This window comes from Caloenas nicobarica, chromosome 6, assembly GCF_036013445.1.
Source record: "Caloenas nicobarica isolate bCalNic1 chromosome 6, bCalNic1.hap1, whole genome shotgun sequence".
NCBI lineage: Eukaryota > Metazoa > Chordata > Aves > Columbiformes > Columbidae > Caloenas > Caloenas nicobarica.
The window spans coordinates 8428710-8446851 of NC_088250.1; the positions used below are offsets into that span (position 1 = coordinate 8428710).

At 47.0% G+C, this 18142-nt stretch overlaps 1 protein-coding gene across 12 annotated transcripts in view; it reads right to left on the reverse strand.

The window, feature by feature from the left end:
- Positions 1–1263: 1263 nt before the first annotated feature.
- Positions 1264–18142, reverse strand: part of COL6A3 (collagen type VI alpha 3 chain) — a 62273-nt gene continuing 45394 nt past the window's right edge. For 6 of the 12 annotated variants that reach the window (XM_065637197.1, XM_065637195.1, XM_065637194.1 and 3 more), the window contains 12 exons: positions 18038–18049; positions 17382–17875; positions 16645–16744; positions 15438–16136; positions 14080–14188; positions 13019–13317; positions 11350–11610; positions 9477–9551; positions 7230–7409; positions 7067–7120; positions 2249–2419; positions 1264–2036 (listed from right to left, as the gene is read on the reverse strand). In XM_065637197.1, coding sequence (XP_065493269.1) covers positions 1996–2036; positions 2249–2419; positions 7067–7120; positions 7230–7409; positions 9477–9551; positions 11350–11610; positions 13019–13317; positions 14080–14188; positions 15438–16136; positions 16645–16744; positions 17382–17875; positions 18038–18049 — 2495 coding nt within the window. In that variant the 3' untranslated portion in view covers positions 1264–1995. The remainder of the gene's footprint in view (positions 2037–2248; positions 2420–7066; positions 7121–7229; positions 7410–9476; positions 9552–11349; positions 11611–13018; positions 13318–14079; positions 14189–15437; positions 16137–16644; positions 16745–17381; positions 17876–18037; positions 18050–18142) is intronic. The other 6 variants (XM_065637199.1, XM_065637198.1, XM_065637192.1 and 3 more) reach the window with 4 other exon arrangements.

An 18142-nucleotide genomic window follows, 5' to 3' on the forward strand; every position in this document is an offset into this window, starting at 1 on the left:
CGCAGCATGGGGATGCTAATAAATGGCGAAGGCCACCCCAAAAGCAGCGGGGTGCAGATGTCAGGGTGAACCGTCGGCCGCCGGGAGCAGAGCATGCTGCTCGGGGCGCTGCCGGGCTGGGCTGAGCTATTTTTACTCCGGTCTGGTCCCGCAGCCACGCTGGCAGATGCGCTCCCAGCTGCAGATGACTTCCATGTGTAACCCCGCGCAGCTGCTGGCCGGGCGCCCGGGGCGTAATGCGCTTCCTTAAAAGGCTCAAGAGAGGCCACTGCAACACCCCAGGGATGGGAGGGGGTGGGGGGGGCCCTTCACAAGCTGCCTGCTCACCCCAGCATGCTGTGAAAGCCTGGGCTGCGCCTTTGCATCCCGGAGCACTGCGTGGTCCATGGAAAGCAGATTTCCTGGGAAACGGACACAGCACTGGAGCTGGGAAAACCTCTCCCGTGCGGCAGAGGGGTGGGAGGCTGGAGGGAAGGACGATTCATGGGGTCACTTTAACCTAGCTGCAACTTTTATACCCTGTGGGAGCAAAACCAAAAAGAGTCTTCGGCACTTCTCTGCACAAAGAAACACAGGGTGGGGTGGTGTGTCCCCCAAAGAGGCCACAGCTGAGTGAGGACATTGCAAGAGCCAGTTATTATAATAAATTTAAAAATGTTACCCATTCGCCTCTTTTTTAATGAAGCTTTTAATGTGCTTGTAAATGGTGCCAAATACACAATGCAGCTGCCGAAGTCCGGCTGCCAGGGCTTGGCTCGTCCCCACTTGAGCGACGTCCCCGCTGTCCCCAAGCCCTGCACAAGTGGCTTGGTACTGATGGGAAATTTGGGGATCTGGGCTGCTCCACGTGCCAGGAATGGTATAGAATCATATAATAGTTTGGGTTGGAAGGGACCTTCAAGAGCCATGTAGTCCACCCCCCGACAATGAGCATAAAAAAAAAAAAAAAAAAAAAAATCAAGGCTGCGACACCTAAAAATGTAAATCCCCATGGAAAAAAAGCCAGCGACATCTCAATGACATCCCCCTCAACATCCATGCTACATCCATCCTCCCTTTAAGGACCACTGAGATTTCCCCCCAAATAAATGGTTTTCAAGCCCCGGAAAATGACTCCACTGATGGCCACCATGGCTTTAACAAAGACAAAATCATGAACTTCTCAAAACCTCCATTAGATTTTATTTAAAAGTTCTTTGTATAGACTTCCTGACACAGAATCCACAATAAAAATAAAATCCCCCTCCCACCCATAGCCCCCCGCCCCCCAAATTGCTTTGCTTTGTATTTTATAAAACATATAACATCAGAAGAATGCCAGAGGCATCCTACACCACAATTTAAAAATTTGTTAACTGAGGCCTTGGTCCCAGCAGTGCATTTGCATTTGGAAACCTTGCTTCCTTTTCCTTGGTAGTTTAGTTGGCCACATATGTTACAAATGCATACAAGAGATCTAGTTTGAAATCTAATCCAGCAAAAGGAGAAAAAAAATTAAAAAGGAAGAATGAAAAATTGAACCACTTGTTTATCAGGGTTAGCTACTCTCTTACACAAAGTGTTCCCCAGTAAAGTTATGCTCAGTTATGAAAACGATAAAAGCAAGCATGTAGCAGTTGCAGTGAAATTATTACCTTTTTTTTTTTTTGGTCTCATTTTTACAGTGCCTTAGATAGGCAGACTTGCCGGAATCAGAAAGAAAGGGTAATTTAGAGATGTGTTCAGACACAACCACCATCTGCGATTAGGTAAATATTTGGTAATGTTAAAGCTATGCAATATAACCCGGACACATGTAGCACTCAGTCCACAAACAGTTTAGCACCATATTGATAGGTCATGCAGCAAAACACTTTCTTCAAGGTTTGCTCGGAAGTTAAAAGCATGAAATAGTACAGTGCAAGGTAGTCTATACCCTTAGCTTCTATAGGGGCAAGGTGGCAACGGCTGATGCTCCTGGCTGTCCCAGAGGTATCTGTCGACAGGTCGCTGGCTCTATGTTCCCGTTGTCGTCACCATGCCAGGGTTGATGTTACCTGAAAAGGTTTGGCAGAGAAAGAAAAAAATAAATGAGAGTTCTTTCTGTGCATGGGAAGCCGTGCAGGATATTGAGAGAGGATAAATGGAGTTAATTGCCAGGACTTGCTACAGAGTCCCAAGCACCACAAACAAGCTCACCACAGCCTTGCACCAGACTGGAAATGCCAGGGACCTGGCTGGCCCCTCTCCAGCCACACGTGCTGCTTACCAGGGGCACAAACTTTGTCACATTCTTTCTGTGTGTTAAATCTGTTCTCGTTGCCTCCGCAGCCGCCGTACCAGAACCGGGCACAGCTCTTGGTCTTGGGGTCGTAGTACCATTTCAGCACAAAGTTCCTGCAGGTCCCCTCGTCTTTTTGCAGCCAGCAGATATCCATGACTGCGGATAAAAGCAGGAGCAAGAAGAGTCAGTAATAGCACTCCTGGGTGAAACACAGCCTCTCTGCATGTATTTGCATAGCAGAGAAATGACTGTGAGCAGGGCTGGCATGCAAGCTCAGAAAGGGCCACCACAGCACAGACTGTGCACGTCTCCTGCGACTAAATCCCATCTCTTAGTTTGCAAAGAGAAAGTCTTTCTTTGGAGGTCACCAGCCCTGATCCACAGGGCCTTGGCCGTGTTACTGACACGCATCCACAGAGCGATACTGAGATGAAGGAAGAGCGCTGCAAGGCAGCGGTTCTCTGCAAATCCCCTGGATTTGCAGGAAATGAGTTGGCAGGTCTCAGAACTGGGAGATGACTGGCTGGGCTGCAAGGGAAAAAGTATTGGCACCATCATTTTCCCATTAAAAACACTGGCTTCCTATTAAAAGACAAATATCTTATGTCAAGATGCTCCTGGACCTACCACACACTGCCCTGTAGCATCCTGCAACCCTTACTGGGTGAGCAGAGGACAAAATAACAAAGTACCTGGATGTGTTAAAGTTAAATTGCCAAATAAATTTTAAAAAATAAAGTTAAAAAAAAAAAGGTCTAATATTAGCCACTAATTTACCATCAAGTCACAAGCAAGGCATCCCCTGCAGACAGGGATGCAGGTGGCAGCTCATGCCACCTCTACCAAGCACGGCACAACCATCAGCAACCATAGTTAGTCCTGGAAAACCTTGTTACCATAGCCCTGAGTCAGGCAGAGCCCCAAAATTTCTGGTATTGCACTTGCCGCTGCCACTTATCAGTGGTATGGCTTCAAGCTGCCCGTGTCCAGACGTGGGTATGAGTAAAAGTCATAAGTCATCAGTCAAACAAGTAAATCAGTAAAACAGCCATCACCAAAAAAATGAATGGGGGCAAAAGGGAGTCAGATAGGCAAAGTGTGGAGTTCCTCTTGTTAGAGGGATATTTGCAATCAGAACACGTTTTTTAATTAAGAAAAAAATATCCTTTACCTTTTTTTTTTTTCCAAATCAATGTATGTAGAGTACACCAGCAATGACTACTGAGCACATTCAGGTCTGGAAGTTATCTTGTGTTAATCTTGTCTTAGGATCTTTTTTAGTATTTTTGGTTTTTTGTAAACCAGGTACCAGAAATCAAGCCACTTAAAGGACTTGTTTCTTAAATTGTGGTTAATTGTCCCAAATACAGGGGAATATATAGTGAATACAGGAAAGAGTATATGAATATATAAAAAGGTGTATTTGCCAGCAAATTTATTGGGGTCTGATGCATGCTAAACCCTTCTAGAGTTTCTATGGGTAGAAGGGCACGGAAGATTGTCCCTGAAATCCCGACTAGAAAGTGAGTCTGGCAGCAAACCCCAGGCAATAAGAAAACCCCGGTGATAGGTTTACTTTAGAGGAAATTGCGGCCGGTGCTGGCGGCTGCCCAGAGCCCAAGAACGTGGCAGCGAGGCCGGGATGCTCCTGGGATGGACATGGAAATGCCCCGACCAGCGTCACGAACCTTGTACCCCAGCCATAGTACACTTCTGGGTAGAGTCTGCCAAATGGATAAAATCTTTCTGCCTGCTCATTTTAACTGCATTTTTCCCTCTTTTCCCATTCAAGGGAGTCCCTCCATGCCGTAAGGGAATGAGCAGATTGCTGCTAGAACAATGCTGTGGTCAAAAGGGTCAGACTCAAGTGGTCGGTGCTGTGGTGGTGACCAAGATTGGGTGGTTTGTTTGTTTAGTTAGGAGGTGCTGGGAATATGTCCTTTCTGAGAGAAGACATGTCAAAAAGGGATGTTCCTGCCCATCATCCTATCCTAAATGCAGGTTTTGATCAGGGTTTCTTTTTTCATCTCCATTTTTCCTTGGAATTTGAAATCAATATTGATCTTCCAATTCAGCTTTGCTTTGGGGCTCCTACAGCCAGAAGCTTTCCCATGCCTTTAGCAGGCTTTTTGCCTTTTTATATTCAGATTTTTTCTTTTCAAAGCCCATCTCCCTTTTTCCCTGCCTTCCAAAACACTGAAATCCAGCAGATATGAATACAAGAATTACTTTACCCCAAACTCTGCACACCCATTCAGGAATCCAACCAGTAATCAAAATATTCAGCTGAAGAGAGGTATAGTACAATTTATCTCTGCAGAATGGGGACCAGGCAGCAAAACTTTTCCATTCACCCCCACTTTGAGTGTGGAATCAGCCTTCAGGATCAGCAAATGCAGAGGGAAATTCAACCAGCACTCTAAAGGCAGACCTGGTTTCAGGAAAGCTGCTGAAAATTCATTTGAATCGTGATCTCCAGTTTTCCCTGCCCTAATATTCACACCATAGGGGCTTGTGCCCTCTCTCCAGTTTCAGAGAACCGTCAAACACCACCTAGTAACAGCTCTTGCTGAAACACTGGATGGCATTTTAACCAAAACCTCCCCCCCCACAAAAAAAAACAAGCCCAAAACACAATAAATGAAACAAACACTTACCCCAAAATTTCAAGGAATTAATGGGGAGCAAGAACTAGGGAGTTAAAATGTGTTTTAAGCTGCAACTTGCTCTGGCAGGTTCAAAAGATGGGGGTAGTCACAGTAAGTCACAGTTTTAATTCATCCTGTGGGCAAAATGTGCCTTGCATCGTCAGTCTCACTTACATTTGATTTTGTCACAATAAAAAAAAAAAAATAAAAGCAATAATTAGAGGTTATCACAGCATTTAAAAGGCTTCAGATGGGAGGTGTGTCTGGAGCACGTTTTTGCACTCAAAAAGCCCTAACATTTGGGAGATCAACTTATTTTTCAGGGTTGCACCTGGCTCCAGTGCCCGGTATGGGCTGAACTGAGAGCCCAACCCAACACCCAGCATTTTATAAGCTGAGCTGCACATGAACTCCCATGTCTGTTTCCATGGTGGATTCAAGCTCTGGTTTTGTAAAAAATGAAAAGAGAATAAAGTGGTGAATAGAGCTCGGGACCCTGGTGGGGCGGGCAGAGATGTGAGCATCCCTCCAGGGCCCCTCGGTTGCTTTTCTTGACTATCTGCCCAGGGCAGAGTGACGCCAAGTTTGTGAAATATCACTCTAGCCTGAACAACAGTTGCTGGAAACATCATCAAGGCATGTGACGATGATCAGAAGGGGTTGGTCTATGGGATGGGGCTAGCAGAAACGCACACCCTCTGAAGAAAAATACATCAGGGAGGCTTCCTGGCTCTGTGAGGATAAAATCCTGGTCTAGATTGTAGCTGCAGGTTTCTGCACAAGCCCTGTGTTGCTTCCTCTGGCTGAAAAATCCTCAAACTGCAACCAATGGAGCTTTGTCCATGATGCTCGTTTGCAACCCAGAAGAACACTGCAATCTCCTTTTGCAAGCAGCTGCCACCCCAGGCATCTCCATGGCTGGTGGTGGCCTCCTCCTCATTTGCCTGTATGTCTCGGCAGTGGCACCCACAGCTGGGCTGAGGCTGCGCTGCTGCCAGTGACAAAAATTCTCAAGTCTGATTTAAAGAGCCTAAAATACACCTCAGAAAATCAAATGGGTGTGGGAGGCCCTTAATTTGCCTTTTCAAACCCTGTCATGACACTATGAGAATTAAAGCCATGCCATTAGGTACTAGAGCTTGCTTCATTCCTCAGTTTCCCTCCCATCCCTGCAAGTGGTCCTGAAGCACCACTAGAAGAAGGAGGCTGCTATGATAGAATCATAGAATCATTTCAGTTGGAAGAGACCCTCAGGATCATCGAGTCCAACCATAAACTAACTCTAGCACTAAACCACATCCCTAAGAACCTTGTCTAAACACCTTTTAAACACCCCCAGGGATGGTGACTCCACCATTTCCCTGGGCAGCCTGTTCCAATGCCTGACATTGCTTTCCATGAATAATATTTTCCTGATATCCAATCTAAACCTCCCCTGACACAACTTCAGACCATTTCCTCTTGTCCGATCACTTGCTATTTGATAGCAAGGCTTTGTTGGCCTCAGGATGCCATCCCAAACCTTTTGTTTAACCAACACAGGTGGCTGCAAGTCTCTGCTTCAAGAATAAAGTCTTGAAGAAGCCTGCAAACACAACCCAGTAATCTCAGAAACTCCTTGAGGAGAGGTGGTAATTACCATTTTCCTGTGGGCTCCTCCCTAAACTTTGATTTTTATCTTTTGATGCAAAAGGAAAACATCTGCACGCAAGACCCAAGCCCCGTGGAGTAATTTTCCATCAAGTGTTTCAGTTACAGGCAGTGAAAAGTTTGCAATTCTTTGCCTCTCAATGGTGCACCACTGAGTGGTGGCATCAGTTAGTCATGCAGCAATAACTTGAATTGCTATGGGACCACGCCACACTCCAGTTCAGTGACCCCACACTTCTCATGAAATCCAGTGCACAATTTTGCCATATAGCTGTGGTTTGCACTCAGGTTGTGCAAACACAACATGTCCTGGTGTGACAACATGCATGCAAGGTGGCTTGCGCATGCAAAGCAGATGGTAGGGCACAGTCATGTCAAAGAGCAGGTTAAAGCCAAGTCTATACTACTGGTGATATTGTGTTGGACAAGCTTAGATACATGCTATGGAATGGTCAAGGTGAAATAAGGGATTTGCTTTGGTTTGTGATTTTTTTGGGGGTGTTACCTGACGATAATCTTTCCTCAAGGGGTGGCTGCTGCATGGCTTTCTCAGCTGCTGCTGGAGGAAAAAGTGTGTGGGTTTGTTTTTTAAACAATGTTTTCTCTCTGATCCAAACATTTGACAATATCATAAAACGCAAAAGAATTAATCCCCATGTGGTACTTACATGGTTTTAAGCATTTGCTAATGCACTCAGCTTCGGCCTCAAATCTATTGGCATTACCACCGCAGCCACCATACCAACCCTGGCTGCAGATCTTGTTTTTGTAGTCAAAGAACCACACAATCTGATAGTCCTTGCACTGCATGCCCATGTCAAAGTCCAGCAAGCAAGGGTCTGGCCAATCTGCATGTCAAAAGGTGCAAAGGTTAAGTGACTCCGAGAGGGTTAAAAGCTGAAAAAGCAAAGAGATTGAAAAGAAAAAAGAAAAAAAGCCCAATACAGGATGGTGGCATTTCCTTGTTGTGCGATTTCTGTTGCTGAATGCAAACCTTCCCCAGCCTCTGGCTTGCCTCTCCCTGCTCTTGATTTCATCACACCTCCAAACCCCAAGTCTCTGTACCAAGGTGGTGGGAGCCCCTTACTCCACACAGGATTGGGCCCTCACCCCCTCCCCACACCCTGCCGATCTCTTTTCAAAGCTATTTGTCTTGGCAGTAACTTCTAATCCTTAAGTGTGTTTATGTTATGTTAAACACAGGCCATACGTGGTGTACTTTAAGACTTGATGAGGATTTAAACATATGTTCCTTTCCTGCCCAGAAATGATAACTTCAGTCCAAATCCCAGAGTTTTTGTAGCAAAGATAGGCCATCCGTGCTAGCAGCTGCTTTGCCTCTGTAAGGAGGGCAGGATCTGGGGCTTCCTCCATGGTCTGTAGGAAGATTCACGCATGGATCTCTCCTGTTGCACAGAGAACTAGAGAAGAGTCAGCTAAACAACCCATCCCAAATCCCCTGCCCTGTTTAACATCTTTAGCCTGTTGAAAATCTTAAGATCAGCATCCTTGGGGAATGTTTCTCCCAGATTGCCAGCTGCCATAAATCCTTGGGCAGAGATGTTTGCTGCAAGTGGGTCAACAAGAGGAGCTGAGATGGAGACATTTGCGTTGAAGGGCAGAGTGAGCACACAGCACATCCATTTTTCCTTTGCGCAGACCTGGGCAAGCCTACACACCTTTTTTTCCAAAGGGCTGGCACACAAGGGGTTAAACAAAGCCGTAGGAGTGTGTGTCCGAACAGTGGGAACACATGGGTAGGGTGGGATGATGGGACATGCAACAAGGCAGAAATGAGCGGGTCCCTGCACAGCACAAGCCCTCGACCCCTCTGCTGCAGCAAGCTCTGGTGGTACCACCAGCCACGCATGAGGTCCATGCTCATCCTTTTCAACGCGAGCAGCCAGACCCCAAGAGGAGCTTTGCAGCTCCTGTTGGCTGAACACACTGAGCAGCAGCATCTCCCATGCTCTCAAATCACCTCGGGAAGAAAATGAGCCACAGTGCAAGCAAAATGCTTAAAGAAAAACATGAGAGTGATGATTCAGCGATGAGTTGTGGATGCCAGGTCCATAGCTGATGCCTGCAACAGGGCTGTGCTGCTTTGTGAAGGCTGAGAGCCCTTCCAGACCCTCGGAGGAAGGGTTGCAGCCTGGTGGCACTTATGGAACAACTGAATGTAATAGCGCTGATATAACGAGCATGTTGTCAACAAAAAGATGATGTATTAACAGCTACAGTGATAATGTGTTATTAACACAGGTTAATGGGATTAACAACAGGGTAGAATCTGACAGCTTGCCTGTTTAGCACTTCCGTACATACGCCACTGGTGGCAGAGAAACAGGGCAAGGGCAGGTGGGTGAAACTGGAGGGAGGCTACCAATTAGCCAATTTTATGCAAATGTTTGGCACTAACTGCCCTGGCTGTCAGCTAATCCCTTCTTGAGATCCATTCTTTGCCCCAAATCAGAAGCAAGGGAGCGAACAAGCATCAGGCGATGTTCTACTTCTACACCTGCACCTACACAGGCTGGAGAGGCCATGGGGCACAGCCTGTCCCTGGAGAATGGCCAGTGCTTGGGCCCTGGCTCGTCTCCCATTCTTGTGATGGAAGCAGGACCTGGTTTGGGTCCCCCATGAAGATCACAGCAGCTTTGGAGGGCTCTGGATCCAGCATGGGGCAGAGACCCTAATACAGGGCTCAGACCCGCATGGCCAAAGATGTCATCTAGGTCATGATCTCTTGGCTCTGCAAAGCAAAGGGTTCATGGATCTTTTGGTCCTGGCTGGGCTCTGAGAAAGCACGGGTTTAGGAGCAGTCAAGGCAAAGACCAGTGGCAAATGGCCAGGCTCTCTGTGGGGGTTCTGGCAGAGCACTCCAGCCCAGCGCTCCCACCATCACCCATACTCACCGTTCTCAGGCCCTTCCAGCGGCTCGGTGTTGAGCATCATGTTGGCCAGGGATACCTTGGGCTGCGCTGGGGTCTCTGGAGGGGGAAAAGAGCAGGGTCAGCCAGAAGAAAGGGGATTTGCTGCAGCACCCTTGGCGCAGCCATAAACAAACTCACCAGCCCCAGCTCCAGCATGGGGAACGCACACAAATTGCAGGAGTCAGGTCTGGATCTGTTTACCCTAGCACATACATTTCAGAAATGTTTATTGGATGCAGCTGCTGGGTTGAGTAATCCACAGACACCCAGCTGGGCTGGGGTAGGTTTACCTTGCTCTCCCCAGCCAACAGGTCTGCTGCATGGTTGGGCTCATCCTCAGGGCTGACTGCAAAGGAGCATCCTCAGGGCCCCACACGATCATTTTGGATGGACTCCACTCAACCCACAGTATGTGACTGGGCAGGGGCTTTGAAGGAGCTGGACACGGTCTCTCTGTAGCCAATTTAACTTTGCTCCTCTGGCCTTAGATATGCCAGGAAAAAAAAAATGGCATCCTCCAGGTGAGCAAATAGTCCACGATGGATCTTCTCCTGTTCCCCTGCAGCCCTCAAGGATTGTCCATGCATTGCACACCTCTCCTTGACCACATTCCTCCCATCACAGCCTCACATCCCTCTCGGAACTATGTTGTTGAGGATTGTCACTTGGGGAAGAAATGCCTTGTGACTGAAAGGAGAACATGGTTCATATTGCATCACGCCCTACATGACTGCACCCTATTGCATCATGCCCCTTCCCAGGGCAACCTGTGGCTCATTTTCCACAGGGCTGGAGGGCAGGAGGGGGCTGCAGCCACAGGAAGGGTTGGATTTCTTTTCTCTGGTGGAAGGTATGAGTGTAAGGGGGACAGTTCTACCCAGTGTCCAGGTCACAGCTTGTGGGCATAGGTGGCATCACCACTGCCTGCTCACTTTGTTCCCATTTGAGATTTACTGTGTGGGAAATGCAGCTTCCCTGGGCATCAAGAGCTCCAATTCGGTACATGCAAATGTTATTCTACACATTGATGTCTTTTCTCAACATTTTTGTGGGCACATTTATTGCTCACGAAGGTAAGAGACTTCAGACCTGATCCAAACCCACAGAAGCCAATGGAAAGGCTCTCCCTGGGCACTGAAATTGGCTCTGATGTGCCAGAAGCAGCCCGATGTAGCACTGGCAGGACCAGTGCAAACTTCTCCACACCACCAAGCCAAGGCACCTCTGCGCCAAACTATATAAAAAAAAATGGCTGTGTCTTACATAGCAAATTTTGGTCATGCCAAAGGGTTTAGTGAGGTTTACATGTGATCTGTACACATGGAGCTTGAATCCCTAGAGGACTAAACACTCCGTTCAATCTCTTCTTTATGTTTTTTTGGGAGGGGATAGTATGTGAAGCAGATAGTGGCTGTGGAAATGGCAACTGGAGAAACAGCTTCTGCTTGTTTTGCAATCAGGCTGGACTGAATTTACTCTATGTTAACCCGGTCTGACTTTTATTAATTGCAGCAATGCCGGCTGAACCCCACCAAGACGCATTGTGCAAAGCCTCCTGCATGCGCAAAAACCCCCTCTCTGGGACTGTCTTTAATTCTCCCACATTCTGTATTGATTTAACACCACTGAAGTGTGAACTCGCATTTGCCAAAGAAACACATTCACGGTATTTCATAACTGGGTTCTGTTGCTGGACCAGAGGATGCCAGACATGCAGTGACACAACTGAGCATTGCCAAGGCTGGATTGTTGGTACTGACCAACTCTCTGTCCCCTGCATGCTTTTTGTCTCCATTTTTCAGGTCCTTTTAATGAAAAAATAAATGTTTGTGTGTTTTCCTCAAGAGGTACTTACTTGTGCTGAATGTCCCTGCATAGGTTACTTTGGGTAGGGATTTCTGGTAGCCGGTAACGACGACAAGATATTTCTGTCCACTTCTGAGTCCTTGGACGACATGCTCAGTGCCGGTCAGGTTTTGCCTCTGCACAAGAGAGTGGTCGTGCGCTAAGGTGATGGTGATATCAAAAATGTAGGCATTGTGTGGCTCGGGGCTGACCCAGCGCAGCCTGGCACTGTTCTCAGTGACATCTGTGATCTGGATGTCATGGGTCTTTGCTGCAATGCAAAAATCAGAAGAAACAATAAGAAAAGACTTGAAGAGGCAAAGTCTCAGGGAAAAGGTGTCTCAGTGCTGCAGGATCTCCTTTCTAGTCCGCAGCAAATACATTTGTCTGCAGACAGTTGTGGCATGGGCAAACCAGGTTGTGACTTTGCCATCTCAGATGCTCAATTCAGCACACTGCAGGGAGGCTTTTTTTTCATAGCCTAGATGATTTACCAAATGATTTTTTTTTTCCACAGGGTTTACACAGCCAGAAATGTGATGCCCAGCACAACTTCCCCAACAACTGTAAATGGGTCCAGTGAGATCTTTCTCTAAGGTGCAATGGATTCACTGAACTGCTGAAGACCTTCAAGCAAAGCCTGCAACATAACCTCGGACAGGTCAAAGAAGCTCTCAGGGAAAGGTTTTCCTGCTATTGCAGAGTATTGGATGAGACTTTTATAAACACTGCTTGGAAGCAACAGTGGAGCAAGAAACATTCAGAAAAGTTTGTTCCCTGCAACCCAGTGAAAGCACTGACCTTGCAAAACCTGATTGCCTTTATTTATTACTTTAAATTTATTATTTACAAGGGGACATGCATTCGTTGACTGGTTAAGCATCCCTGTGCTTTGACACATGTTCTTTGTTACTTGTTCATCTAGTGCAGAGCTGCCTGCACCCCCTTGCAAAAACACATGGGAAAGCTCCTTCACATGAAGGAAGCTTTAGCATTCCCAAAGAGGTTTCCACACTGATTCAGTGACGAACTAATGGAACTATTTATATTAGCTGATGGAGAATTCAAACACCATTGTATGAATCACCATAAATAGCAAAACTTAGCCAAGTGGTAATGCTACAAGAAAAAACATAGAAAGCAAATAGACTACACTAGAAAGAGAAGTGGGTGCCAGAGCACTGGAACAGGCTGCCCAGGGAGATTGTGGAGTCTGCTTCTCTGGAGACATTCAAACCTGCCTGGACACCTTCCTGTGTGATCTGCTCTGGTGAAGCTGCTTTAGAAGGTGGGGTGGACTAGATGATCTGCAGAGGTCCCTTCCAACCCCAACCATTCTGTGATTCTGTGAAGCACTCTGTCACTGTACTACTGGGCTAGGCACCAAATGATGGATCGCCCCATATTTAGATGCTCTCCTTGTGTTTTGCTTAGAGGCAGCCTGCCCCCCACCTGGTTTTGCACAAACGTCTCAACACAAGTTGACAAAACCTCCATCCCCGCCTCCCAGTGCAGATTTCCAGTTTTGCACCTAAAAACTTATTTTCACAAGGACAAAACTTGGTCACTTAGTGACAATTCCCATAGGAATAACCCTCTCGGGAAGAATAAAAAGCCACAATCCACTGCAGCACTGAAAACAAGGGGCACTGCTTGTGTGGGGAGACCCTTTCACGTACCGCCTTGTCTTCTCCTGCCACCTGTTGCTGTGCCTGTGGTGTTCCCGGTGGTGCGGCCGGTGGCTTTGGTGTGGGCGGTGGTGCTTGCTGTGCTCTGCATGGTGACGTTCACCTGGACCACGGTGCTGGCTGTGGTCTGCTCAGTGGCTCTGGTCTGGGCGGTGGTGCTGGCAGTGGTGGTTCTGGCACGGGCATTGGTGCTCGCAATAGACTTGGTGCTCGCAACGGGCTTGACGCTCACGCTGACTGTGCTGCCGGCACTGAGGGTCTGGCTTATGGTCGCGTTGGGTGCCACGTACCTGCCAAAGCAAAAGCAGTTGATATGGCTTTCCACCCCCCCAATATAAGCAGAATATTGGAAGTGGAGAGGAGCCGACACAGAAACCATTGGCAAGAAAGCCCCCAAGGTGAATAGTCTTTGTCAGCTTTATATACTCCCACAGTCAGGCAGTGAAAAGTTCTGCAGGAGCACAAGAGAGCACACTGCCTACCACTTGGACCACAAGTCTATACAGCAACTTCACACACATAGCAGTGAATTCAGTAGGGAGATCTGCAATTTCAAGGTGTTTGACCTCCAGAAGCCAGCACAGCCCTGTGCCAGCAATGAGTGGGTGTTGGTGACACAAGCTTTCACTTCTGTTCAGAAAATATTAGGGTGTATTCTATGGCGGATCTTGCATATCAGATAGTACAGGGCAGCCCAGCCTCTGAAAATAGTTTGTTGAGTGGAAACCCCCAATTTAACAGTAATGTCTGGAACTCCTGAACTTCATGACAGTAACATATGCCTCCTTCATATCCTCTATACATAGAAATATAAAATGTAACACAAGTTTAAAATTCTATGTGTACTTGTCTACCCTTCTCTAGTAGATAGATCTGTTGTTCTTTTGCCACAGCACTAACCAAACAGATAACAGGTTGATAATCTTGAATTGGCATCATTAAAATGGCTTTTAAAAAAATTTTTTTTCCAAACAGGGACTTGGAAATGAATGCTTCTCCCCCAGACAGGCTGTTAGCAAGGCTCACTCTCTTGCAGACAAACCATTACTTACACTGCTTTGTGCCCCACGTGTCCAGGGCTCTGGCTCTTGGCTTGCTGGTCACTCTGGAACCATTCACACTGTTTCCTTATCTCTGGAGAGAGGTAGAAAGCAAAGTCGCCTAGAGACAGAGAGAGCCTGGCATTAAACACTGGAGTTAAGGATGGTTGTTGCCTATCAGCAACATATTACATATATTTCTTCTTGATTTAAAACCCCCTCTTTTCTTCTTGCTTGCTGTGATAGAAGCTATGGAATCTCTCTTGATGTTTGGTGCAGTTACTGCAGCATCCTGGGCTGGGAGATTTGTTATTCCGGTTTACAAACACGAGAACAGTAACTACAAGATACTAGAGGGCTGTATGTCTAGGTCTGTCACATGTAAACAACTTTCTTATAACAAGGTACTTCCAGCCACACAGTATTTTTTCAAGAGTTAAGGTTTTTCAGGACCCCTGTACACAGTAAATGGAAAAAGCAAACAGAGAAAACCTAAACATTTATTTCCAGGGAGAGATGTGCTCATGTTTCCTTCCTATTTAGTGCAAGACATTCCCGAATCAGTGGTTTGTTAGCTCAGTAGACTTATTTTCAGAACTTTTTTGATACAACTGGCTTTCCTAGAAAAGGCTCATTTCTTGTCCTTGCTGGCCAGGTCTGTTTAGGATCTCTGGCAGCTGACTACAGCTGGAAATTCAGCCTGGGGTCTTTAGTTAAGCTGAGCTGCAAATTTTCAAGGCACAGTCTTCACATCCCAAACACAGCAGCATTATTTATCCCTGAGCAAAGAATCCTGTTCATCTGGTCCTCAGATCTGCATACAGCAACTCCAGATCTCAGTCTGAGCCTGCCAAATGCCTGCCAGACGTGATGTTCATGCTGAAGTTGAGGAGAAAGATTTGCTGTGTGTGCAGGGGGCTTGGGGGGAGCCCTAGCAGGCTGCTGGGCTACAGGGTGCCAAGACACCCAGCAGGATCAGACCCTATGGGACATGTTGGAGATGTGACCAGCAAGCCAGGTGGCATTAGGTCAGATCCCAGGTGAGCTCATGGAGACAAAGTCAAACCGGGCATAAGTACAGACTCTACTTGGCAGGCCAATGGACTGCACGGGATGGGCTAGGGAGGCCAAAGGGAACAAAACCCAGACATATTCAACTAGGCAGACCTATGAGCAACAACAAAACAGACCAAACAGTTCAGAACATATAGAAAGAGACCAATACTTCTGTGGACCCCACTTCCCAAAGCAGTGGTCAGGCTCAAGTCCACCCACCCAACAGGCAGGTAGACCAGACCTGGCAGATTAACCCCTCTGAGGTCACTCATTGCCCCTTCCATAGTACTTTAGCTGCAGGATGTCATACTTACTTCTGATAAAAGATGGCAGCAGTCTCCCAAAACGCAGTAAGGGCTCTTCATGAAGCTCTCCTGGTTTATCGACCAATTTGAAGAACACATCATTTGGCTCACTAGCTAGGCTATAGATATTCTTGACATTCACCTTCCTGCCAATGCCCAAGACAACAAAGAAGTACCCTTTGCATTTTGCATTTATAACTACCTTCTGCAGGTAGTCAAGTTCTTGTTTATTCACTTTTCCAGTCATCATCAGAACTATGACCTTTAGATCCCGAGGATTTGGTGCACTTTCAAAAACGTGAGCCATAGTGTGTTCAATTGCACTTGCTACTGCCCTTGTGCCGTGGAGCTGGGTCATTTGGTTGTGAAGGTAATTAGTGATCTTCTCTTTGGATCCATAATCAGTTAGTGAAAACTCAGTTTTTACAGGTGGGAAGCTTGAGTTGGTTTCATATTCATAAGGAGCTTGCTGGAGAACTGCCACTCTTGCGTGGTGCTGAGATACTTTTGGCTCAGAGCTGATTTCCAGGTTGCTTACAAGGTGGGAAATGTACTTCTTCATCTCGTTAAACTGCAGAGGGGTGGTGGACTCTGAGCTATCCATGATGAAGGCGATGTCAGTGTCTACATCTGTTGGGGCTGCCCTTTTGTCTCTGAATACAGGTCTCTGACTATCAAAACCACAGACAGGATCAGGGTCACACACATCTAGGGAAGAAATACAGTAGGTTTCACCTGGAGGAACTGAAGATGACCCTCCTTTGTCACTGTAAAAATCTCTTGTGTCATATGAAATACTACTGTCAAGCCATGAACATTCAGTAGTCCATTACTTGATACCTAAGTCATTTCATCCCCAAACACATTTATGCATTTTTTTTGCGTGCTCCTTTGTCCAAAGAGATCCCTCAAGTGCTCTGTCATAAATGGCAGAAAGCCATATTTTAGAGCTTTTAGCTATTGGTATTTGGGCTGTAAAAATGGGAACTGGCTAAAAAGAGGAGCTTCTCATTACAAAGTGGAGAAAGCCCATGCTAAACAGCGAACCTCATCCACAACGCCAACATTTTCTCCTCAACCTAAGAATATGAATCTCTTGTCTTCAGCAGCAAAAGGGCTGACTCCCAACTGAGCTTCCCTTCTGCCTCACTGACAACTGACTGCTGTGCGACCAGAAGGAGTTGGCACTGTCTAGAAGAGAAATTGGATGTTTTACCCAGACAAATGTGACAAGTCAAGAGCCTCCGGATAGTTTCATTCAGCTGATTGCCGCTGGCTGGAAGAACAATTGCATGTCCAACCGCTGTGTTGTTGATCTGGTGAGATGCAAACAGAAAAACATGGTGTTAGTAGTGTTAGTTCTGTTATTTGCAGCTCAAAGTAGGGGAGAGCAATTCACAACTCTAAGGGATTCTCTGCTCAGCACGCTGCTTTTGATAGAACACATTGGAGGATCCTAATGCCCCTGGCATCAGATAGTGGGACTATTTTAGAGGTAAACTCCAAGAAAAGGGTCAAGCACTTGAACCAGTGCTCAGTGTGCTTCTCTGGGCCTTTTTTGTTGCTTTAAATCTCTGTACTTCCTCTCTCTCTTTCTGCCAATGGTAGTTCTACTTTGCAGCCCTTTGCCTTTTTGCCTCAGTCAGACCTTTCTCACTATCGGGACCGTCTTTTCTTCTGTTTCATACCACACCTGGCATGCTGGGGCCATGTTCTGGGAAACAAATGAGTCATCATAACCTCACAAGCATTTCACAGCATGCACTGCGTTTTGGATTTCTCTCCTAATAGATGTGATGGATGAATTTTGTCAGTAATGCTTTCTCAGTACTAAGCACTTGAAAGGTCTGTGGAAGCCAGCCACCGCCTGTAGGAGCCAACACCATCAATCTCCCCAGCAAACCAGATGAAGATCATCAGCAGAAAAAGAAAGAAAGGGTGAATGATCCCAACCTCCAGAGCTCTGGTGAGAACCGGGTCCTGGCTGCTGGTGAGGAACACAGGCATGACCCCAGCATCGTAGAGTTTCAGCACGGCGTCGTTGAGCTGTGGGGAGGCTCTTGTTTCCCCGTAGCTGAAAAAGACAGCCACTTTCCTCATCAGGAAGCCACTTCGGGCACGCTTGAAGGTATTCCTGGCCACGAAGGACATGGCAGTCTCCAGGCTGCGTGGTTTCGTGGTCAGGGTTGCCTGGAAGTTTTGGATCTGCTGGAGGAGGCTTGATTTCTTCCTGGCGTCAGCAAAGCGGATCTCTGTGGTGACCTCGTTGTTGTAGGTGACCAGAGCCACACGGGCACCCCGAGGACAGTTGCTCTCAGCGATGGTTAAGTTGTTGACCACTCTGAGCACAGTTTGCTTCATCCTGTTAAAAACATCCCTCTGGACGCCCGAGGAGGTGTCAATAGCAAAGGCCAGCTCAGTTGGGAAGACTGGGCACTCCTTGGGACCTGCCAGAAACATGTGTTGGGAAAAAATAGTGCCCCAAACAGTTGTCAGGGTGCAAGGACCATGTCCTCGGCAGGGGTAAATCATTTGTACCACATGTGTGGGGAAAGAAACAATTCTGGCACATGGACACAGTGGGGTTTAAAGGGCTGAAGGTGACTTACCATAGCAGCAAGCTGTGGAAAAGATTGGGAGGAAAAAGCAGTTTGGTCAGTGCCATTTGTGTAACATGATGGGCATACAAGGGTAGTGACAGGGAATTAGTGAAG